We start from the raw sequence: 23191 nt of genomic DNA, 5'->3' as shown, positions 1-23191 counted from the left end.
TACTTTTTTAGTTATGTAATACAATTAAAGGATTAATGCTTGAGGTAATGGATACCACATTTGCCCTGGTGTGATTATTATTTATTGCACGCCAGTATCAAAATATCTTGTGTACCCCATAAATATATATACCTAGTATGTATCTACAAAAATTTAAGAAAAAAATCCCAAACCAAAACTACATTAAGGGATTCTCCTCAGTTAAAAATTTCTTCACTTAATTCTCTACTTCAGTCCATACAATCCTACTAAAACTGCATTTCCTAACAATTTAAGACTTGCTAGGTGCTAAATTTCTCTTCAAAGCATCAACACTATTGATCTCTAAACATGATACTTTATTGCATATTATAATGCCACAGTATGCTTTTTATCTTTCCTCTTCCAAACTCTTATGTCTCCTCCAATAACCCAGGTTTAGCCTTTCGACCTTTGTTTTTTCTTCATATTGTCTATGACTTTCATTCCTTTATTGCTTCAAACAACCATTTCCATTATATTTAAAAAGCAGCAACGGCCTCTCTTTTTTTTTTTTTTTTAACAATTTAAAGGACAGATGATGCAATAACGTCTCATTTTCTCGCACTCAAACAAAACACAAAAATGTTAAATGTTGAAAAAAAAACTGGAATCCAGACACTTGCATTAAAAGTCCTAAGTCTTATGCTATCTGTGCAACTTTTATCTCTTGGTGCCCTAGTTTCTTCATCTGCAAAAATGATTAAACTAGCTAAATGATCTTTCTAAAGTTCTTTTTCTTTAACATTCTAGTTCATGTTTTTAAAACTGTTTACAACTTATGTGGCTCTTTATGGCCTTTATTCCCATATCTATGACTCTCATACAAAAAATGAGGGGATTCTTTGACTTACATAATATCTTAGACAAATGGTTTCAGAAGGATAGGTACTTGAGATTTTGTGAACATAAGTCAATGTGCTCACTTGTTACCTAAAGAAAGAAAGCTTGGGCCGGGCACGTTGGGAGCCTGAGGCAGGCAGATCATGAGGTCAGGAGATGGAGACCATCCTGACTAACACGGTGAAACCCTGTCTCTACTAAAAATACAAAAAATTAGCTGGGCGTGGTGGCGGGCGCCTGTAGTCCCAGCTACTCAGGAGGCTGAGGCAGAAGAATGGCATGAACCAGGGGGGTGAAGGTTGCAGTGAGCCAAGATCACGCCACTGCACTCCAGCCTGGGCAACAGTGCGAGACTCCGTCTCAAAAAAAAAAAAAGACAGCTTGGTAAACAAGTTTTATTTATAGAGACTGTCCTTTGAATCATCTCTTGATGATGGCCTTTTTTACTCCAGAACTTAAAGTTCAATTACTTTTTAATGTAAGATATCAATACACATTTTACTTATTCTTTCTTACATTATTATTTACAATAATTCTCATTTTCCCCCTTTGTACTTCCTATTTATATAATTATAAGCCTGCTTTAGCTTTTAATTTTGTCTGCTCATTTGTTTATAATTCATGTAGTTTGGTTTAACACATAGGTTTCCATTTTAGCATTTGCTAAGTTGTCTTAATCATCTGCCCTAGTAACATGGTATCCCAAAGCTAAATCCTAACCCTATTGGTCCTGTGATTATTTTTTAAGGCGCGCTCTCTCTCTCTCTCGCTCTCTCTCTACATATATATAGTAAACAAATATACTTAATCTGAATAAAACCACAAAAATCAACTTTGATTTATAGAGATCATTCCATTTCTAGTCACTTTAATGTCCAAATAAGACAACACAAGTTTACAATAACAAAGATAAAATAATTAAGCAGGGCAGCAGAAATAAAAATTTAGGTTAATGAATTTTTATAAATGATCATTTGGAAACATATTATCTTGCTTCACCCCTAACTGTAGTCTCCAAATATTCAATGGTGTTGCCACCATTCATTGCTATTATAACATACCAAATATATTTATGTCCTTATGCCTGGTTAATGCAGGTTTTTTTCTCTGCTTGAAATATCCACGTTATTTTCTATTAATTCATTTAGATTTAACTTACTCTTTTGGGTCCACAGAAAGGTTATACTGCCCCCCAGGGCAGAATAAATCACCATCTCCTTTTGCTTTACCACAGCATTTTGATTATAATTTCATTACAGCTTGCCATTTATTTTTTCTCTTATTGTAATTATTTATTTTCCTATCCAAGTCCATTAGACTACATGCTTTTTGAAGGTAAGTACTGTACACGTGTTTTCTCTGATACTTTCTCTTTCCCAAAATCAAACCCAGTACTGACAATGTCTTCTATTTTTGTCCACTAAGGTACACTGGTCTTTCATCTTCCTATTTTGACTCAAATATTTATAGTTTCCAAATGTACATGGTCTTTTAAATAATTATTTGTTTTACATATTGTATTCACATTTACACACAAATTGTCTGCATGTAAAGGTCCCCTTGGAGTAACAGCATGTAAAATTTAAAACTTGATCCCTAATTTGCTCAGTTGACTCACTTTGAACATAAACTATGCATTACCTGTCAGGATGAATTAAGTAATATTGTCATTTTAAGAGAACTTCATAAAAATAGTAAGATAGGCATTCTTTATAGGATTACTGCTAAATTATTCTATTCTTTAACGGATTATTTTAAACACAAAGTACTTAAATCATTTTTAGACAAATGACTCTCATTTGAAACCTAATCATTTTAAACACAACTAGGATTCCAGCAATATTTTCTGTTGAAAAAATGTCAGATCGCCTTATATATAAACAAAATATTAATTTTAAAAGTCTAAAATATATTTAATATTGATAAGACAGCAACAGATGGATTTTTGGAAATTGCTGCTTTAGTATCTCTCCAGGGAGATTAACTTTTCTCAGAATTTTATAACACTGATAATTCAAATTTTTGTTTTTAAATCTAAAAATCATTCTCTAAAATTCTGTTACTTGCAACGGACACATTGCAAAGGTGCCATCAAATGCCTTATGAGTTATTTATTATAGTATCATTTACTCTAGTCAAATGTTGTCACTAAATACGTTGTAAAGAATAGTGTATACTGCTATATAAGTCCCTCACCATCCCTCGCCCTAAGGGTAGGGATGCAACCCCATCCCTACCCTTATGTGTCTAATCCAATGTCCTAATCTACTTATCTTTATCATTATTATTCACTTAAAAAACTACCCTGCCACCCCAAATTTAGTTATACTATCTCTACCATCCTCTTCTAAGTATGTACTGGCAAATTTAACATTTAGAGATGTGCTATAGAACAAAACAAAGTTGGGAAAGATAAACCCATAAAACTAAAGGGTATGTTTTTGTGCTGCAAAATAACATTTCAAAGAATGAGTCAACTAAAATGTTTAAGAAAAAATATTCAGTAGTTCAAAGGGAATCATTTTTAACTACTATAAATTAGATTAGACGGAAAAAGAAAAATACTGAATGTGATTCATAAAAAAGTTATAGTCAAGTGTATTATTTGATTAAATCTTATTGACCTACAATATAAAAAATTCACTCAGTCCAGTAATATCGGGGCATTTTAAAGGCCCCGTTATCAGTTCAACATAATTTTGAAACTACAATTTGTTTTTGTTTTACAGCTAATGTTTCAATACTACTGGAACAATTTGAACTACAGAATCTATTTTAGATCTTCCAAGATCATTGACTCCTTGTTTAAAAACAAATTACAAACCAATTAAACACTAATTTTTCAATCTGTTTTCATCCAGCTAAATATGGCAACTCAAAGCACTTCAACTATCAACCCTACTTGTGATGTACGTATACATTTCAAAGTAAAAAATCTTGAACTAACATCATTAAGTAGAACTGGAAAATTCTGTTGTATTTATTTATACTAACAACATTTTACTATTATTTCTTCAGGCAAAATAAAGCTATCCCCATCAGATGTTTATCTATCTCATCTCTTGATTTTAATCCTTTCTCTCAGTTTTAGTCTCTTCCCTTATTTCCCTACAAATCCTGGACTCTGTGGTCACTGTTTATTTTCTAACCTTCAACTTGTCCTTTGCTTTCCATCCTTAAATCCCCAATTCTCCTTCAGTTCTTCAATCCATTCCTTCCCCTAAACAACCTAAGAACTGATGGAGAAAAATTATACAAGTTGTGTAGACTTGTTCAATAAAAATATAAAATTGATAATTTCACCTCTGTCCCTTGACATATTTACCTATCATTAACTTACCTTCAGTTAGACTCTCTCCTAATCCCCTTCATAGGCTATCAAAAGCTTTTGCTACTTTCATCAACTGTCTACCCCACAGCCTGCTTAATTCTCAGTACTTGTCCTGAGCTCATCCTTTATAGCCAGTTGAGACAATTATACAGATATGCCACTTCTTGCCTACCCTCAGATAGTAACTTGTTCCTATCTGAGGCCATATCCTTGCTTCCTTCTTTGCAATGTACAGAAGGAAATATCCCTCAATCTATCTAAAGCATTCTGTCCTGGATATTCTTAATACCATATCCCCCAGAACTGGATGATATTGGTCCATCATTCATCCTTTCTGACATCTTTTTTCAATCTTTCCTGCTCCACTAGTTCCATCCTATTATCCCTGAAGTCTCTCCTAACTAAAAGAAAAAAAAAAGTTCTTGACCCTGCACATCTTCATGGAATTAATTTTTATCTCTAACATTAATTTTTTTCTCTTTTTTCAGCCTTCTTCTCTGTACCTTCCTTATCAGCTTGCCTTTAAATAATGATTATCCTGGGTTCCAGTGTCCCTTCTCTTCTCACTCTCTGCCCTCTGAGTTTCTCACATATACAGGAACTCATATGCACCCCTGAGGGATTGGTTCCAGGACTCTGTTGGAAACCAAAATCCACGAATGCTCAAGTCCCTTACATAAAATGATGTACTTATACACATCATCCCACATCTTTTTTTTTTTTTTTTGAGACGGAGTCTCGCTCTGTCGCCCAGGCTGGAGTGCAGTGGCGCAATCTCGGCTCACTGCAAGCTCCGCCTCTCGGGTTCATGCCATTCTCCTGCCTCAGCCTCCCGAGTAGCTGGGACTACAGACGCCCGCCACCACGCCCGGCTAATTTTTTTTGTATTTTTAGTAGAGAGGGGGTTTCACCGTGGTCTGGATCTCCTGACCTCGTGATCCACCCGCCTCGGCCTCCCAAAGTGCTGGGATTACAAGCGTGAGCCACCGCGCCCGGCCCATCCCACATCTTTTAAATTATCTCTAGATTACTTATAACACCTAATACAATGTAAATGCTATGTAAATAGTTGTTATACTTGTATTGTTTTTTGTGTTTTTTTTAAATTGTTGCTTTGTTATCTTTTATTTTATTTTTCCCGAACTCTTTCTGACCCAAAGTTGGTTGAATCCGTGGATCTGGAAACCATGAATATGGAGGGCTAACTTGATACCCAACTGCTTATGAGACCTCCACCTGAACATTTTTGAGACATCTCAAGTCAACTAATCATTTTTTTTACTATTTTTCTAATCTTAGTACTTTTTTTTTTTTTTTTTTCTGAAACAGGGTCTTGCCCTGTCGCCTGGGTCGGAGGACAGTGGCATGATCTCGGCTCACTGCAACTTCCACCTCCCAGGTTCAAGTGATTCTCCTGCCTCAGCCTCCCAAGTAGCTGGGATTACAGGGGTGCACCACCACATTCAACTAGTTTTTGTATTTTTAGTAGAGACAGAGTTTCGCCATGTTGGCCAGGCCGGTCTCAAACTCCTGACCTAAGGTGATCCACCTGCCTCGGCTTCCAAGTGTATTTTTTATCTCAGCTGGTAACACCAAAATTAATCAAAGTACTCAGTAACTACAGTGTCATTCTAGAATCTCCTGTTTCTCTCACCATTGCTCTACAACCAATCAGAAATTCTTCCAATTTACTCCTTAAATTTCTTTATTTCACACCCTCATGACCACTGTTTAGTTCAGGCTTTCAACTCTCTTGGATTATTTTAGATAGCTCTCCCTCCCCTAAGTGATTTCCATACTCTGGTCTCAATTTCTCAAATCCATTATCTAGATAACTGCTATAATTAACTTACTGAAAATAAATCAGATCATAACTTCTACTTTCTTACTTGAAACACTTCATTACTTCTTTAGTCACCTTCTAAAACCTTTTATGATCTGACTCATGACTCTGCTTTCCTCCCTCCAACCCCTAAACAAAACCAATGTTTCAAACTCTCTTGAACACACGCCTGTGCCATTTAGGGTAATTGTTTGCACACTTTATTCTTTTGCCTAGAACAGCCTTCCCTTGATGTGCATACCAGATAACCCTAAAATGTAGCTCTGCTATCTCTTTTCTGAAACGTTTCTTTTTTGACTACTACTCCACGGTGATCCCCACCAGGCAGAGTTAATTGCGTCTTCCTCTGGCCTATCCCTGTACCCTATACTTGTTCCTAATACTCTATTACATTACATAGTTGACCCTGCTATAAAAAACTCAGAATTTGTGTTTTTCATAATGGTATTCATGAATGATTCATGCAGAAATACACTATATTTGACACATTACTTTACCATAAAATAAAAGCATGTTGAAGGCAAGATTCGAAAACACTTTTACAAATTTTGGAAGAATAAATCAGGAATCCTTAATCAGAAATGAATACTATAACATTCAAAGAAAAAAAATCACCTAAACGACTCACATAGAAAAAAAAAAAAGATACTCTAAAAATACACAGAGGTTAAGAGCATAGAATTTTTGTCAGAGTACACATATAATAATTAACACAGTGCCTTGAAAACAACTGTATGTTTTTAAAGTTAACTGCTATTATAACTAACACTATTATTATTAAATTAAATAACCAGACATGGATGAATTAAAAATTGTTCTAGGTCATAAGTACTTTTGGTCTTGGTACTAAGAACTGTAGATTCCACCAAACTCCTTTATGTTTTTAAGGAAAAAAATCACTTAAGAGTGATTTCTTGGCTGGGTGCAGTGGCTCACGCCTGTAATCCCAGCACTTTAGGAGGCCGAGGCAGGTGGATCACGAGGTCAGGAGATCGAGACCATCCTGGCTAACACGGTGAAACCCCGTCTCTATTAAAAATACAAAAAATTAGCCAGGAGAGGTGGCGGGCGCCTGTAGTCCCAGCTACACGGGAGGCTGAGGCAGGAGAATGGCGTGAACCCCCGTGGGGCGGAGCCTGCAGTGAGCTGAGATCGCGCCACTGCACTCTGCACTCCAGCCTGGGTGAAAGAGCAAGACTCCTTCTCAAAAAAAAAAAGAGTGATTTCTTATTACACTAGTAAATGTGATAAATAAATAAAAAATTACTTCCTAAGTAATTTTAATGGTTCTTTCTCTAATGCAAATCCTTTCATCAACAAGAAATTCTACTGAAGAAGATTTACCAACCTCTACTTGCTAAATGTTTCCTTCTTACCACGTAGTAAAACAAATGCATCAAATGATTAACACAGCAAAATGCCAGGAAATTCTTTTCCTACAAAGTTGTAAGTTCTAAAACAAGCTGCTTTTACCTTCAGGAGCATCTGCATCACATCTCTTTGGCACAGAAAGGGTTGAGTTGCCTTTATGATTATCAGAAGTCACATTAGTCTGAAAGATAAAAATATAGTTAAAATATAAAAACCACATTAATAAATACATTTGGATTTAAAAAGTAATCACTATGAACTGTACACTCTGTATACTAACTACATCTATCTAACATTCCAAAATGTAAATTTTGTGCAACATTTCTCTTAGAAGAAAAATAATTATGGCAAATTAAACATTAAGGCTTTTTGCAATAATCCTTTAGGTCCTGTGTTGAACAACAGGGCTTCTTCCCAGAACAAACAAATTCCATTTTTAGTACAAAGTATAGCATCTGAAAGGAATGCTATTTTCAGACTGTGGAACATGCAAAGAATATCTTTTGTCCAAGCAAAAGCACAATCTTCCTTCATTCCTTCACAGGAGGATGTTTAATAAGCATGACCTAGTGAGGCAGGTGAAGGGTATGAGTCAAGAAGAGAATAAAAAGGTATAAGAAGTGAGAAATATGGTTCAGGTGGTTTTCCAGCATGGTGTTTCCCAAACTCAGGTCATTCATGTACCTCCATCATGATCTGTGCTTTGTCTGTTTCACCTACATTATAACTAAATATTTTTCAATCAAACAGCCTTTTAACACTCACCAATATTATGGATGGTACTGATTGAGGGTTGATATGTTTGTTAGATTTTTCTTTCTAATTGCATGTTAAAGTGAAGAAAGAATGAAGGAAGAATAGGATAAAAAAGAAATGATCTGGGCACACTGATTTAATCATGAAAGACTCCACTAAAGCAATGCTTGATCAGGCCCTGAAACATAAATATGGTTTGAACAGTTAAGAAGTAGAGCAAAAGGTATTTTAAAACAAGGAAAAAAACTAAACAAAGTTTGAATCAGATATGGTCAGAATATTTTGAAACGTCAGAAAATCCAAACTTACTGTTCTATTAAAACTAAAAGCCACAGTTGGCTTTTGAGAGATCGACAACATCAATAAATCAGTATATGAGGATATCCATCATGTTAAAAGAATGTATAGTTATCTACATATAAAATGTTTATAAAGCCTCTTCTAGGGGATTCATAGTACCAATGAACGGACATGCTGTGCTCACCAAAACGTTCTTTGGGAGTCATTAAAATTAGTTAAAATGTTATTTTAGAGGAAGTATTATGAGTTTCAATAAAGTACTAAGGTAAAGCTCAGAGCACCATAGGACCCATTTAAGGAACTACTGTAATGAAATTCTGTGTGTTTCAGAAAAACAACAGTATGAAACAAATATAAATATGCTAAAAATAGAAATAAAAAAAGTTTTAGCAATATTAAATTTAATCTGATGAGCTAATAGCCTATGCTAACCATCACAATTAAAATTTGATTTTAAATATCACTATCTTTAAACTGTCAAAATAACCAAGTTTTAAATATTTCACCTACCTCTATTAAGTAATTTTGGCTTCCATACATAACATATTGGGGAGCAAGACTATAAATCATGTAGCTAGTGTGAAGGACAATAAGCAGAAGTATCATGCAGAGAAAAAGGAGTGCTTGGGGCCTGGTTCTACCTCTTCTGATTTTATATAACTGGAAAGAAAAGAGTGACAAAATTTCAGCAATATATTTCATTTGTAAAGCATTAAATCCTGTTCTTGTGTTAGGGGAAATGATTTACACAGTTCAATCAACCATTATTTTTCTTCCAAAGTAAATACTAAAAGTTCTTAATCATCCCAAATAATTTTAAGATTATTCACATGGTCTATTTCCAGAGAAATCTTCTAAACTTATTGTGTAACAGCATCTGTTAGAAGTTCATGGAGCTAACTGTGAACTACTTCTAGTTCTATCTAAAGATTAGAAGTATGAATTTAAACTATAAGTATCAGTAACATACTATGGTTTTTATATAATTTTTATAATACAGCATAAGAATAGACAATGTCATGTTTATAAACATCTATTTCTATGAAATACTCGTGACATCCTTATACTTTGCTATAAAAATTAATTTATGAAAAGCTCTGATAATCTTACTAAAGAGCTTTTCACATTTATCTATACTAAAGGGAAATGAAAACATATGGTAACTGAAATATAAGGAACCAGGTAACTTGCTTCATTTCAATAGCATAGCAAATACTTTTATTTTAGCAACTTAGGTATCACCTCCCTGTTTTATTACTAGATTGTAGTATACTACAATTATACTATCGTAGTACAGACTCCAATTCTAGATGGGATGACAATAAGATCATTCATAAATTTACATTTCCCAGGTTCCTTCACAGCCAGTAGTGGCCATGTGATAAAATATCAAACACGAAAAGGAAAGCAGAAGTCTGTTAGGGATTTCTGTAAAAGTCTTGTTTTATTGATATAATTGTATACCTCTTTCTCCTAACTACCTTTTTCTTCACAGAATATGAACAGGATAAAAGGAATGGCAGCAGCCATACTACAATCATGACAGAGATACTCAAAGAATTACAGAGATATTGGATCTGACTTTTTGAGCTACTGAAGCAATACTAATATTCTTTTTTTCCATAGCAAGAAATCTTTCATTAGTTCAAGCCACTATTTAACTGAGTTCTCTTTTACCCACAGCTGGAAGTAGTGTCTACCTGATACAGTTTCATTTTAAAATTGTTAATTTATCTCAAAATAAGCATTTGAAGAAAATAACCAATGATATGGTAATCTTTACTAATAGGGAGGGCTATCTTTGAGCTTCAGTGTATCTATTATATTCGAATGTGTTTCTACTAAGAAATAATATAACTTTTGGACCAGGGTTTCTCAACCATGGAACTATTGACATTTTAGGCTAGATAAGTCTGCCCTATGCACTACAGGATTTTTAATAGAATCTCTGGCCCCTACCCACTACATGCCAGTAGCATTCCCCAATTATAACAACTAAAAATATCTCTAGATATTGTCAAATGTTTCCAGAGGGGCAAAATCACCCCTGTTTGAGAACCACTGCTCTAGATAAAAAGTACTTTTATGTCAACATGAAGTGAAAAGGCTAGTATTTCTCTCACTTGTGGTATAAAGACACAGCTACTATATTCTAAATCTAAGATAATTTGTAATAATGGACATTACACACAAAATGATGAGAAAAAAATAATACTGTAATATATACTTACTCTAATCCAAAAGAACCATATGCCAATATTTCGAATTCCTGCCATTGAAGTAAAAATAAAGTACATAATAATAATTGTTATAAGAATATAATCAAGAGGGAAAACCTGAAAAAAAAAGATGAAATTAAATTTAACATATAAACTATAAGCACTCCTAACAGTCACATAAAATAAACTAAAAACTTCATTATTCCCATTTGGCAAATGTTTACAATATCAACCTTGATTTAGATTAGGCTACTGTGTTTAAAAAAAAAAAAATCCTCAAAAAACAAACAAATACCAAACTATTACCAAAATTTTTAATACCATTATCCTAAGAAAAATACTAAAGCAAAGTAAACTAAAATTGCATTTATCTATGAGATAAAAGACTTGATTATATATTAATACCAAAAATAATTTGGAGAGGGTCACCTCATGTTATATAATATATCCCAAGTCAAATTATGTATAACTTAAAAGTCCAGGAATATATCAATATAATATTTAAAGCAACATGTCAATGTATAAATTACAGGCAAATAAAAAGTAAAACTAGAAAATAATATAAGCATATGTCAAACTATTCATAGGTTTTTAGCATAATAATTTTATGTGCAACAGGATGTCAGAATGTTTGCTAGACTCTAGCATTTTATACTGTAGCTGCTACAGTATAAAACGATTGATATTTTACTTACTGTTTGTAGTAGAGGCAAAAGCATATTCAGTGGATTACTCAGGTTAGCTCCAAAAATTATGAAACCAGAATCTATTCCAGCTGAATGAAGAGCTTTATCTAAGCTAAAAAAATTATAAAGAATGAAATTTATGTTATACTATCAAATTTTCAGCAAATTTAGAAAAAATATAATTTAAGCATGCAAATACAGCTGAGTCAAAGAAAACAATGGATAACAAATTAAACCTCACTTATATCTCACAGCTATTCTTCAATTGATGGAGAATAAAGAAACACTCTATTATTGGACGTTTTAGCCATTCTTTGAGTTAATGCTATAGAACACTTCAAGTAAAAAAGCTACTTAAGATGAACCGCCTACACTAATGGCATTCAGCAACAAAATATATATTATCACAGAATTTGTATAAGTGCTTTAGAAAATGTGTCTACTGTACTTACTTTGACAAGAAGAGAGAAATTACAAACAGCAATGCAACTAAGATGAAAAATATTCCCCAGGCGATCTAAAAGCAAAAATATATTCATTAAAATATAGTTCTAAAAGTTGATATTAAAAGCACAAAACCATTATATTCAATATGAGTTGCTAGAATATGACAATGATCTAACAAAAACAATCTAAGATACATTTTAATTTAGTATACAATTCCAGGCATTTATACCTGAATTTTTATTATGAGACTATTTGATCGAGAACATGTACATAAAAGAGACAAAGCATTTGAAAAGTCTTCACAAATAAGTAAACAAATGAAACTCTTTGTTAGACCAAATACAAAGTTTTTATTCTATTACACTGAAATGAGACTGAAAAGTACATTATGACTAACACACAGACACACACACATACACACACACACACCCCAAAACCATGAAATGCAGGTTATATTACCCTGTTAGTTAAAATAGAAAATTTAGAACATTGTCCCATAGAAGTAATAGTATATATAAATGATATATATAGTGGTTAAATTATATTACAATCCATAAAAGCCTATACAAGTGATACTATTCCTGAAACAGAGTACTAACAACACTGAAAAAATTGTCACGTAAAACAATGTTTCTGTGGAAAAATGTCCTAAGCACTGTAAGTAGTGGAACACATTTCTCCCAAATGTATGAACTTTATATTAAAGAAGGTAGAAAAAGAGGAAGAAAAATATTATAACTGAGTCTCTAATGAAAAGTTTCAGAATATAAAAGAGGTGAAATCTATGTTAGCAAAAACCTAAGCTCTTTTTCCCCCGAAATCTTCCCCAAGTTCCAAGGACAACTGGGCTAAAGAGTTGTCAAGACCAGACCCAAAAAGAAGAGTCCCAGTAAGCACAGTTAAGTGTGTTGGGCTCCTCCTTTAACTGGAATTGATATAAATAGATCAATGAATGTTATGAAATCATGAATGGTAGGGAGATTTTTTCATCTTATTTCACATGACTGTTGAAGTAAATTTTAGAATCCTGAGAGAATAAAAGAAGTAACGTATGAACCTTCCTAGCCCGAAAAGATGATTTTTGGAAGTAATTTTAGGCCTATGCTCTGGGGAATTCTTCAGTTATGGCAGGGTGCCTTTGGGACTCACTGGGAAGGAGAGAGTTGACAATGAGAGGGGACCAAGAAGGCTATAGTCATCTCTTGAAAACAGAGTGATATTGCATGTACTATTTTTCATGCTGGGATTCCGCAAGAGAATTCATTATTTAACAAGGGTTTCATTGCAAAAGATTTTGAAGTGACTCCTTTATAGTAACAAATGTTCATTAGTAGAGGGTATAAAGGAGTTATACTTTTTTTTCTACTAGATTCAGGCATCTATATTTGGTACTGCGGTGAACCGAAAGGCAACACAGACTTAGGATTCTCAAGTGAAAAACATTCCTTCCTAATAGCTGTTAACAAAAAATAGTTTGTAGCATGAGGCAGTATAACTATGAAGTGCCAATTAGTAGTAGGAGAACATGATATAGAAACAGCATTTGAAGTTAAGATTCCCTCCCTTTGATATCCATTTTGGCAAAAAAAAAAAAAAATTTTTTTTTAAATTAAAAAAAAAACCCTCTTAGCTATCTTCCCAATCTGTAGAGATGACTGACCCAGAGTTAGACTGCTTAAGCAGTGACTTAACAGAACACAGAACAAATGTAAAAAATATAAATATTTTATAAAGACCAAGAAAACTATACATACTTAAATACTAGAACTTAAATTAGTAGTTACAAAATCATATCAGTGATGACCACATTGGGTTGACCTTTAGGTATATAATGCTACATATTATATGGGTTGACCTTTAGTATATAATGCTACATATTATACTCTAGCTATAATGCCAATTTTGAAATAAAAATTAAACTATAGAGGTAACATCAACAAAAATGGAATAAGACATATGCAAAAACAATACAAATAATTCCACTATACTCTTCACTCATATTCTCCAAATTTTAACACTTTACCTTACTTTATCATTCTCTTTTGAACAAGTCTTAATTATTATATAATATCAATTTCTCTTGAACAAGGTCTTTCACAACCTTGACATTTTGTAGAGTCCAGGGAAGTTAATTTGTAGAATGTCTCTCAATTTGGATTGCCTATTTTCTCATGATTACATTTACATTATGCTTTTTTGCAGAAATGACAGAGAAGTGTTGAGTCCTTCTCAGTACATCATATCAAGTGGCACAGTCATGTCTATTTGTCCCACTACTGATGAGCTTAACTTAAATCATCTAGTAAGGTGGTTTCAGTCAGGTTTCTCCATTGTACAATTATTCCCCCCTCTGTAACTAATATGTTTTGTGGTGAGATACTTTGAGAACATGCAAAATCTTGTTCTCACCAAACGTTTAACTTCAAGTTTAGTATCCACTGATGCCTCTTCCCAGAAACAATGTTTTTTTCTGTGGTATTTGTCAAATGCTGGTTTTTTAATTGCTTCTATATTTATTTGTTGGAATTCTACTGTAGGGAAGAGCTTTCCCTTCCCCATCAATTACTAATATATTTACTTTACTTATGTCAATATAGACTTATAAGTTATTTTATTCAATTAGTTATCATCTGTTATTATCATTATTTTGATATCTAAATGGTCCCAGATTTAGGCAATAGGAGCCCCTACAAACTGGTTCCTTTTATTATACCCTCACTATTCTCTAAGCACTTCTTACTTTCTGGCATCAGATGTTCCAAGCTTATTAAGTGCTTTCCCAGCCATAGTCCTAGAATCAGACATTTCTCCAAGCAGCCCTGGTTCCTTTTAATGAAGTTAGGTAGTGGTCTGTCTATTAATTTAAACATACGCATACGCAGAAATCATTACTTTATTAGTACTAAATTAAGACTCTATTTTCAATCCATGGGTGGTTGAATCTGCAAATGCAGAATCTGCAGATATAGAGGGACTATTGTAATTCTCTGTTTTTCTTCTCCCTACCTCACTGCTTTCTGCTTTTATCTTATTTTCTTCTGTGTGATTCCTTTTGTTCTTCTGCTAGCTTTTTGGGATTGGAATTTCTTGCTTGGACATTTGTTCTTTTTTTTTTTTTTTCCTACTTTTACTGGTAAGTGTGTTTCAGGCTATGAATTTCTCTTTTTTTAACTTTATTAAAATACGGAGTTTTATTTCACATGTATATTTTTGTATCCCCACCATTTCCATGTCTGACAACCACTACTACTATGTCCTATCATAACATTCCATACATACTTAAAACCAAGCAAAGGGTGGAGTTCTGTCTTTAAAAACTAAACAGGCATTTTGGACAACAAATTATTGGCAATGGAGCCTGGACAACATTTATCAAACATGGTAGGGAAAGGTCCCACTCTGCATTATAAAAAGGACAGCCAGATATCAACTGTTACAGAAATGAAGTGAGACAGAAAAAATTTAACAAATTGTTTAAAGTATTTTCTTAAAGACACTTCCTCAACTGCCAGAGATCTTAAATAGCCTCCTGGTCAGTCATCCGGAAGCAATTCTTCATATAATTGATGAACTTGGCTTCCACTTTGGGAAGAGAACCACCTTTCTGTATACTTGCTTGCATTTTTGCTTTAATGTCTTCTACAAAACTAGGTCCTTTTGGTGTTTTGGGAGATTTTTCCTGTTTTTTGAAGGATTCTTACCCATTTGATCTTGGTGTTGATGATGGTTTTGAGTCTTTGCCATTCTGATTTGACTTCTGTGCATTTTTGGCTGGAGTATCTCGTATAGATTTCTTCACTGGTGCTTTTTCTTCAGTTTCCTCATTATCAAAATCATCATTATCATCATCATCATCAGCAGCAGCAGCAGCAAGTTTTACTTTTTTCTGTGGAACCTTGCTACCACCTCCAGGGGCGGACCACTTTCCAGATATACTTAAGAGTTTCACATCCTCCTCCTCTTCATCTACTGATTGCATTTTCCTCCACTGCTACTAAATGTTGTTCATTAATAGGCACTGGCCCTGAACCACACTTCAACCGTAAGACCACTGGTGGTGGTATTTCAAAGCCCCTAAGGAAAACTGTTGGCTGTACAGACATTTTCAAAGTTGCCAGTGTTACCTTAATTGGACTGCCTTCGTAATACACTGCCTCTGCTTCAACAATATGTAATTCATCCTTTGCATCAACCCCTAAACTGACCGTTCTTAAAGATAACTAGTGCTCATTTTCATCATTATCCACCTTATAGTGATAATCTTTGTCAGCCTGTAGTTCACAACCAAAAAGATAGTTCCGGGGCCTCCAGGGACTTATGTCCATGTCCATCGAATCTTCCATCAGGTGGCGGCACACACTTAGGTGGGAGTGAAGGCAGACGGAGATAAACAACCACTGCTCAAGAGAACAGCCGCATAGGACAGAATCACATCAGGGACTGATCTCTATTTTAAAGGTATCCCACAGATTCTAATATGTTTCAATTATCATTAACTTTTAGAAATTCTGTAATTTATTTCCTCTTTCTTCACTAAAAAGTTGCTGAATATAAGGTTAATTTTCAAGTGAAAAGTATGTTAGTTTATTGATTTTGTTACAATTTCTAGTTTTAACGCACTGGAATCAGAGAAAAGTTGTTTGTAATATATCTACTCTTTGAAACTTCCTGATACTTTCTTCAGGATATAATTAATAATATGATCAACTTTTGTGTTCCCTGTGCATTTGGAGAAAAGGTTATTTTCTATTATCTAGATGTAAAGTTTAAAAATTGTAAGTTATACCTTACTGATTATTAGGTCTTCTATATTCTTACTCTATTTCATCCACTTGAAATGTCTTACCCTGAGTATGTTGTTAATCTCCTATTACTATTATATTTCAATCTCTATCTTCTGGAATATCCCATAGTTTTTGCTTTCATAAAGGTGGCTGCTGTGTTAACTGGCACGTAGATATCCACAGTTATTATATCTTCATTCTAAATTGTGGCTTTTCATATTAAAAAGTGTGTGAATTTTCTACTGCTGCCAATGACACACCACCACAAACTTAGTGGCCTAAAACCGCATCCACTTATTATCTCAGTTTCTGTGGGTCAGCTGTCTGTGCACAGTGCAGCTCAGTGGATTCTCTGCTTGAAGTCTCACAGGCCCAAAACCGAGAATAGGGCTATGTTCCCTTCTGGAGACTCTGGGAAAGAAATACTTTCATGCTCTTTCAGATTGTTGGCTGGCATTCAGTTCCTTAAGGTTGTAGAGTTGGAGTTTTCATTTCTTTGTTGGCTATCATTTCGGACCATCTCTGCATTTCTTAAGGCTGCTTGCATTCCTCGTCACATTTCCCCCTCCATCTTCAAACCAGTCATGGCAAGTCAAGTCACTCTCACACGTTGAATATCTTTGATGTACCCTTTATCACTTCTCTCTGACTCTAGTCCAGAAAGTTCTCTGCTTTTAAGGGTTCATGTTATTAGACTGAGCCCACCTGAATAAGCCAGGATAATCTTTGTATCTTAAAGTTTATAATCTTAATTACATCTGTAAGGTTCCTTTGCCACTTAATGTCACAGGTTTCCTGGATGAGGGCATCATTAGGTGAAGAAAAAGGCACCGTATCTACCACAAAATGTTTCCTTCTTTGTTATAATTGGTGTATTTTGGCTTGAATTCTATTTTGTCTAATAGGATCATTGTTTCCTTATTGTTTCCATTTGTCTAGTATGTCTTTAAACACCCGTTTATTTTTAGTCTTTGTGAACTACTGTTTTAGGTGTGTCTCTTTAGCATACATTGGATGTATCTTCTTTGTGAAGAAAATAAAAATTTTCTTCTAATGGTGAGTGAGGTCTATTCACATTTGTTGATATTATGGACATATTTAGTCTGAATAATATCTTACTGTTAGATAATTTTGTGTATATTTCCTGTGTTCTTTACTCTCGGTACCTAGAATAGGCAAACTGATGGAGAGCAGAAGAGAAATCACTAGCGAATGGAGAATTACCGTTTAATAAATACATTGTTTCCATTTGAAAAATATCAGAAAATGAATAGTGATGATGGTTGCACAACATTGTGAACGTACTTAACTGCTAGTGAATATACACCTAAAAATATTCCAAATCATAGATTGAGGCATATATATTTTACAATAAAAAAATCTAAAAAATATATGCAATGTAATTACAAACATGAATTTATAATTTTCTGTATAAGCATAAGAAGTATATATGGTAAAATCTCAAGTTACCTTTAAAACCTAATGATCTATAAGTTACTCAGGCCAATTAGCTGTATAAGCTCAAAGTATACTCTTCTGTCAGGGAAGAGTTTATTCAAGTATTTAATGAACATCAGACTGTATGCTTAGAAATGTGTTCAGTATTATATATAAAGGCTGTTTTAAAGAGCTATTAACTTATTCTAATTAGGTGCTTACTTTTATAATTGTCTTCAGTACGAAACTAATCTCCCTTCATTTCCATGGTAGGATTTAAGAACTTGAAAAATCCTACGTATAGAACTATAACAGCAGCAGCTGCAATTTTCTGAGCTGTTTACATCAAAAGGAACTGCACTGCATACATTATTTCATTTAATTCCCACAACAAAATAAGGTAGGTATATAATTCTATTTTAAGAATGAGAAAAGTGAGGTTCAAAAAGCTTAAGTAAGAAGTTACAGAGTTGGTAAGGAGCAGAGCAAGGACTCAAACCCAGGATTAGGTGACCACAAAGCCTATGCTTCTGAAATAAGTTATGTATATGCTAGGGAAATGCATGGCAATCACAAGATCAACAGGCATCTTCATGGGAATGAAAAAAAAATCCTCTACTAATTTTAAAAATTGTAAATTTTTTTTACATATGCAAAAATTTAAATTTAATTCATTTCATAATAAGACAAACGAATTATAGTAGAGAATAAATGTTAACACTGGCACAAGATTTTGAGATAGAACATAACTTCTAAGAAATTTAATGTCAGGAACTTCTCAAAGGTCTTAAATTACCTTCAGTATACACAGAGAGAGCTGTATAGAAGGGCAAGTGGACCTAGATCCACTTTCTTCCTCTAGTTTGACTTGAATGCTAATGTTGAAGAAACACTAAATGAGCTGGGCGCGGTGGCTCATGCCTGTAATCCCAGCACTTTGGGAGGCTGAGGGGGGCAGATCACCTGAGGTCAGGAGTTCCAGACCAGCCTGACCCACATGGAGAAACCCCGTCTCTACTAAAAATACAAAATTAGCCAGGCGTGGTGCCACGCGCATGTCTGTAATCCCAGCTACTTAGGAGGCTGAGGCAGGAGAATCGCTTGAACCTGGAAGGTGGAGCTTGTGGTGAGCCAAGATTGCGCCATTGAACTCCAGCCTGGGCAACAAGAACAAAACTCTGCCTCACAAAAAAAAAGAAAAGAAACATTAAATGAAAATTTGGCTTTCTTTTTCTGAATTACACCAATTGTAGACAAACACAGAGATAAATGAACAACAACTTTCATATCTCATTTAAGGAAAAAAAGCAGTGTTTATCTCATCATAATACACGTTAAACCCTCAATTACGTAACGATAAGTTTGTACCCCTAGAGATTCCTTCAGGCATGCCTATTACCCTATTCCTAACTTAGGACCAGACATGGAAGGATGGGTAAAAATTTAGATCAATATTCAGAAATGACACATTTACTAACAAAAAGAGTAACTGTACTGGAGGTTTCAGCCAATGAAATTAGAAAAGTAAAAAATAAAAGCAATTACAAATCTTATAAGGAAGAAGTAAAACTGTCTTTTAGCAGCTGATATAATCATGTACAAAAGAAAACCTCCTAAGGAATCTACAATGAAGGTACTAGAACTAATAGTTCAACAAGGTTGCAGGATATAACGGTAAGAGACAAAGACAAATTTCTACATACTAACAACAAATATTAAAAACTGAAATTAAACAACATAATTTGCAAGAGTATAAAAAATACTTAGAGGTAAATTTATCAAGATATTTTTAAGACCTCTACATTGAACACTACAAAACATTCCTGAGAGAAATTTAAGATGTAAATAAATAGATATCATGTTCATGGATAGAATACATCAATTCTCCCCCAAATTTATCTATAAGAGTGAAAGTAATCCCAATAGATATCCTAGTGGATGTTTTGTGGAATTGTAAATTGATTCTTAAATTTATGAAAATGCAAAGGATTTGGCAAAGCCAAAACAATTTTGGAAAAGGAAAACTGAATAATTTATACTACCTAACTTCATGGCAGATTATAAAGCTCTATTAACCAAGTATTAGCATAAAGACATACAGATCAATGAGTAGAATAGAGATTCCAGAGATAGACCCACACTTACACTACAATCAATTTATTTGACAAAACTTCCAAGGAAAGTCAATGAGCAAAAGATAGTCTTGACAAAAAAATTATGCTGGAACAATTGGATATCCACATAGAAAATAAAATGAACCTTAACCCTTAAGTCATACCATAGCACAAAAGTAACTTAAATGGGGTCATGATTCCAAGCATAAGATGTAAATCTACAAAATTTCTAGAAGAAAATGTTTGTTACCTTAGGATAGACAAACATTTCTGAGGACACAAAAATATGCACCAAAAATAGACATATAAATTAGAATTCATCAAAATTTAAGAAACATCTGGATTACAGTGTTAAGAAACCAAAAACATAAAACTTGCCATGAACTAGGAGATGATACAATACATATATTTGACAAAGTGCTAGATCCATACTATATAATGAATGCTTGCATCTCACTCATAATAGAAAACCCTAATTTAGAAAATGGCCAAAAGATTTAAACACACATTTTACAAAAAATAGACAATAAGCATACAAAAAGATGCAAATATCATTTAGTCACCAATGAAATGCAAAGCAAAACTGTGAGATGCTACTGCACATTCATAAGAATAACTCTTACAGACACTACATAAGAGTTGACAAGAATGTGAAACAATGGGCAATCTCTTATTGCTGTGGGAATGCAAAATGGTTGTAACCCTTTTGGAAAACACTAAGGCAGTTTCTTATAAAGTTAAACATATTAAATATTAGCTCCAAAAATTCTACTCAAGTATTTATCCAAAAGAAATGAATGAAAGCACATCTACACAAAGGTTTGTACAAAAATGTTCATATTAGCATTATCCATTATAGTCTCAAACCAGAAACAATCCAAATTTCCACCAACAGGGGTGAGTGAATAAACAAATTGTGATACAGACACACACTGTAATACTACTGAACAATAAAACTGAATAAAACACTGGGCAAAAAAAGTATTAAATAATAACATGAGCAAATCTCAAAAACTGTGCCATGCCAAAGAAGCCACCAGACAAAAGATTGTACACTCTATGATTCCACTTATTTAAAATTCCAGAACACATAAAACTGACCTCTAATGATAGAAAGGACATCAATAGTTACCTAAAGTCTGAGCTCAGGGGAGCAAGAGAGGGCACGACGTAGATTTTTCGAGTGATGTGGATGTCCTATCTATCTATATTTGGCAAAACCAATCTGTACACTTAGTAAAGTTGATTTAAAAATCCTTCTAAACTTATGTTTGGTGAAATGGAACATAGCATATATAAAAGAAGGCAGCTGATGTTAGAGACCAGATTATAAATATTTATAAAAACCTAAAAACAATTTAGGATTAAAATAAAGCTGGAAAGGATTTCATCATACTTTCAGTGCTATGAAGAAAAATCACCTTGAGGAAAAAAAAAATGGGGTGAATTTTTTAAAAATTTATTCTAACAGAAGATTTAAAAAGTGATTATATAGAAAAATTAACTGATTATGGTATATTTTTAAAAATCTCTTTCAAACCAGGGGCTTTTTAGGGTGAGCAGTTAGGGCATTTCTTTCTAATTATAAAAGGTGAAGAAAGCAGCACCCAAATTGAACCTGACTGACTCATCTTTGAATGGTTCTTTAAACCATTTCTTGTTCTTTTTTTAACATTTAAGTTCACGGGTACAAGTGCAGGTTTGTTACACAGGTAAACTTGCATCATGGGGGTTGTTGTACAGATTATTTCATCACCCAGGTACTAAGCAAGGAACCCATTAGTTATTTTTCCTGATCCTCTCCTTCGTCCCACCCTCCACCCTTTGAAAGGCCCCAGTGTGTGTTGTTCCCCTCTATCTGTCCATGTTGAAACACTTCTTTAAAATTTAGCCCAAACCCACTTTGTAGCTTCATTTTGCCTAACTTCAAGTTAGTCCACTGACTGAATTTTCTGAATTACAACTTGTATGCTATTGTATACAAAGGTCTGGTGTTTGAAATGCTTCCAGATATACAATGAGCATATCTGGAAGTCTGTGGCCAATAGTTTTTGTTACTTTTTAGTCTGAGCCATATTAAAATGATCTTAATTCATTCTAGGTAATTAGGTTTAAGTACCATAGTCCCAAGAATTCAAGGCTGGCAAACAATGGTTTCCAAAAAAAGAAAATAATAATTTTCCATGTCAAATAATATCTTTAACATACTTTCAGAAACATTATCTAACAATGAGGCAAATTCTATTACTGTCAGTCAGAGTTCCTATGTTCTTTTTTTTTTTAGATTAAAGTCATTTTGTTTCTCACAGTTTTAACAACCCATAAAAATAGATAAATTCATAAAGAAAATGTCACATATACATAATTAGAATATTATTCAGCCTTGTAAAAAATAAGGAAATCCTCTCATTTGTGACAACATGGATGTGCCTGAAAGATATTATGCTAAGTGAAATAAGGCACAGAAAGACACTGCACAATTCTTATGTGAGACTCCTAAAATAAGAAAAAGTATAGATACAGAAATTAGAATAGTAGCTACCAGGGAATGCAGAAAAGAGAGAAGAGTTGTCATCTAAGGGATATAAAGATGCATGCAGTTACACAAGATGAATAAGTTCCAGAGGTCTGCCATGAGAGGGCCTACAGTCAACAATAATATGTGGTACATATAAAATTTTAGAAAGAATGGATCTCATTTTAAATGTTAACAAATCAACAACAGCAACAAAGGAAAATACAGAAAGTTTTGGAGGTGATGGATATGCCCATTCCCCAGAATGTGGTGATAGCAACATAAATGAATATGTATGTCTAAACTCACCAAATTGCATTAATTAATTATGTGCAGTTTTAAAAGAAACAATTGTATCTCCATAAAAGTGGGAGGAAACACCAGTATAGTAAGGCATGAAAACAAAAATGTACAGCAATAGAAAAGAATAGAGAGCCTAGAAATAAATCCACAAACTTAGTCAATTTGTTTTTGATAAGGGTACCATGAATACATACTAAGGAAAGGATAGTCAATCCAACATAGTG

The 23191-nt window shown here is 33.7% G+C and overlaps 1 protein-coding gene and 1 pseudogene across 1 annotated transcript in view; both read right to left on the bottom strand.

Moving 5' to 3' along the window:
• Window positions 1-23191, bottom strand: part of LMBRD1 (LMBR1 domain containing 1) — a 127306-nt gene that overhangs the window by 14715 nt on the left and 89400 nt on the right. The window contains exons 10-14 of the mRNA XM_032154196.2: window positions 11820-11884; window positions 11377-11479; window positions 10694-10798; window positions 8973-9122; window positions 7509-7587 (exon numbers count right to left, since the gene is read on the bottom strand). Coding sequence (XP_032010087.1) covers window positions 7509-7587; window positions 8973-9122; window positions 10694-10798; window positions 11377-11479; window positions 11820-11884 — 502 coding nt within the window. The remainder of the gene's footprint in view (window positions 1-7508; window positions 7588-8972; window positions 9123-10693; window positions 10799-11376; window positions 11480-11819; window positions 11885-23191) is intronic.
• Window positions 15332-16157, bottom strand: LOC116469298 (nucleophosmin-like; annotated as a pseudogene).

The sequence above is a fragment of the Hylobates moloch genome, unplaced genomic scaffold (genome assembly GCF_009828535.3).
Source record: "Hylobates moloch isolate HMO894 unplaced genomic scaffold, HMol_V3 SCAFFOLD_2, whole genome shotgun sequence".
In the NCBI taxonomy this organism is placed as follows: domain Eukaryota; kingdom Metazoa; phylum Chordata; class Mammalia; order Primates; family Hylobatidae; genus Hylobates; species Hylobates moloch.
Note: the sequence above shows the minus strand (reverse complement) of the source record. Positions and strands in the feature narration are given on the sequence as shown.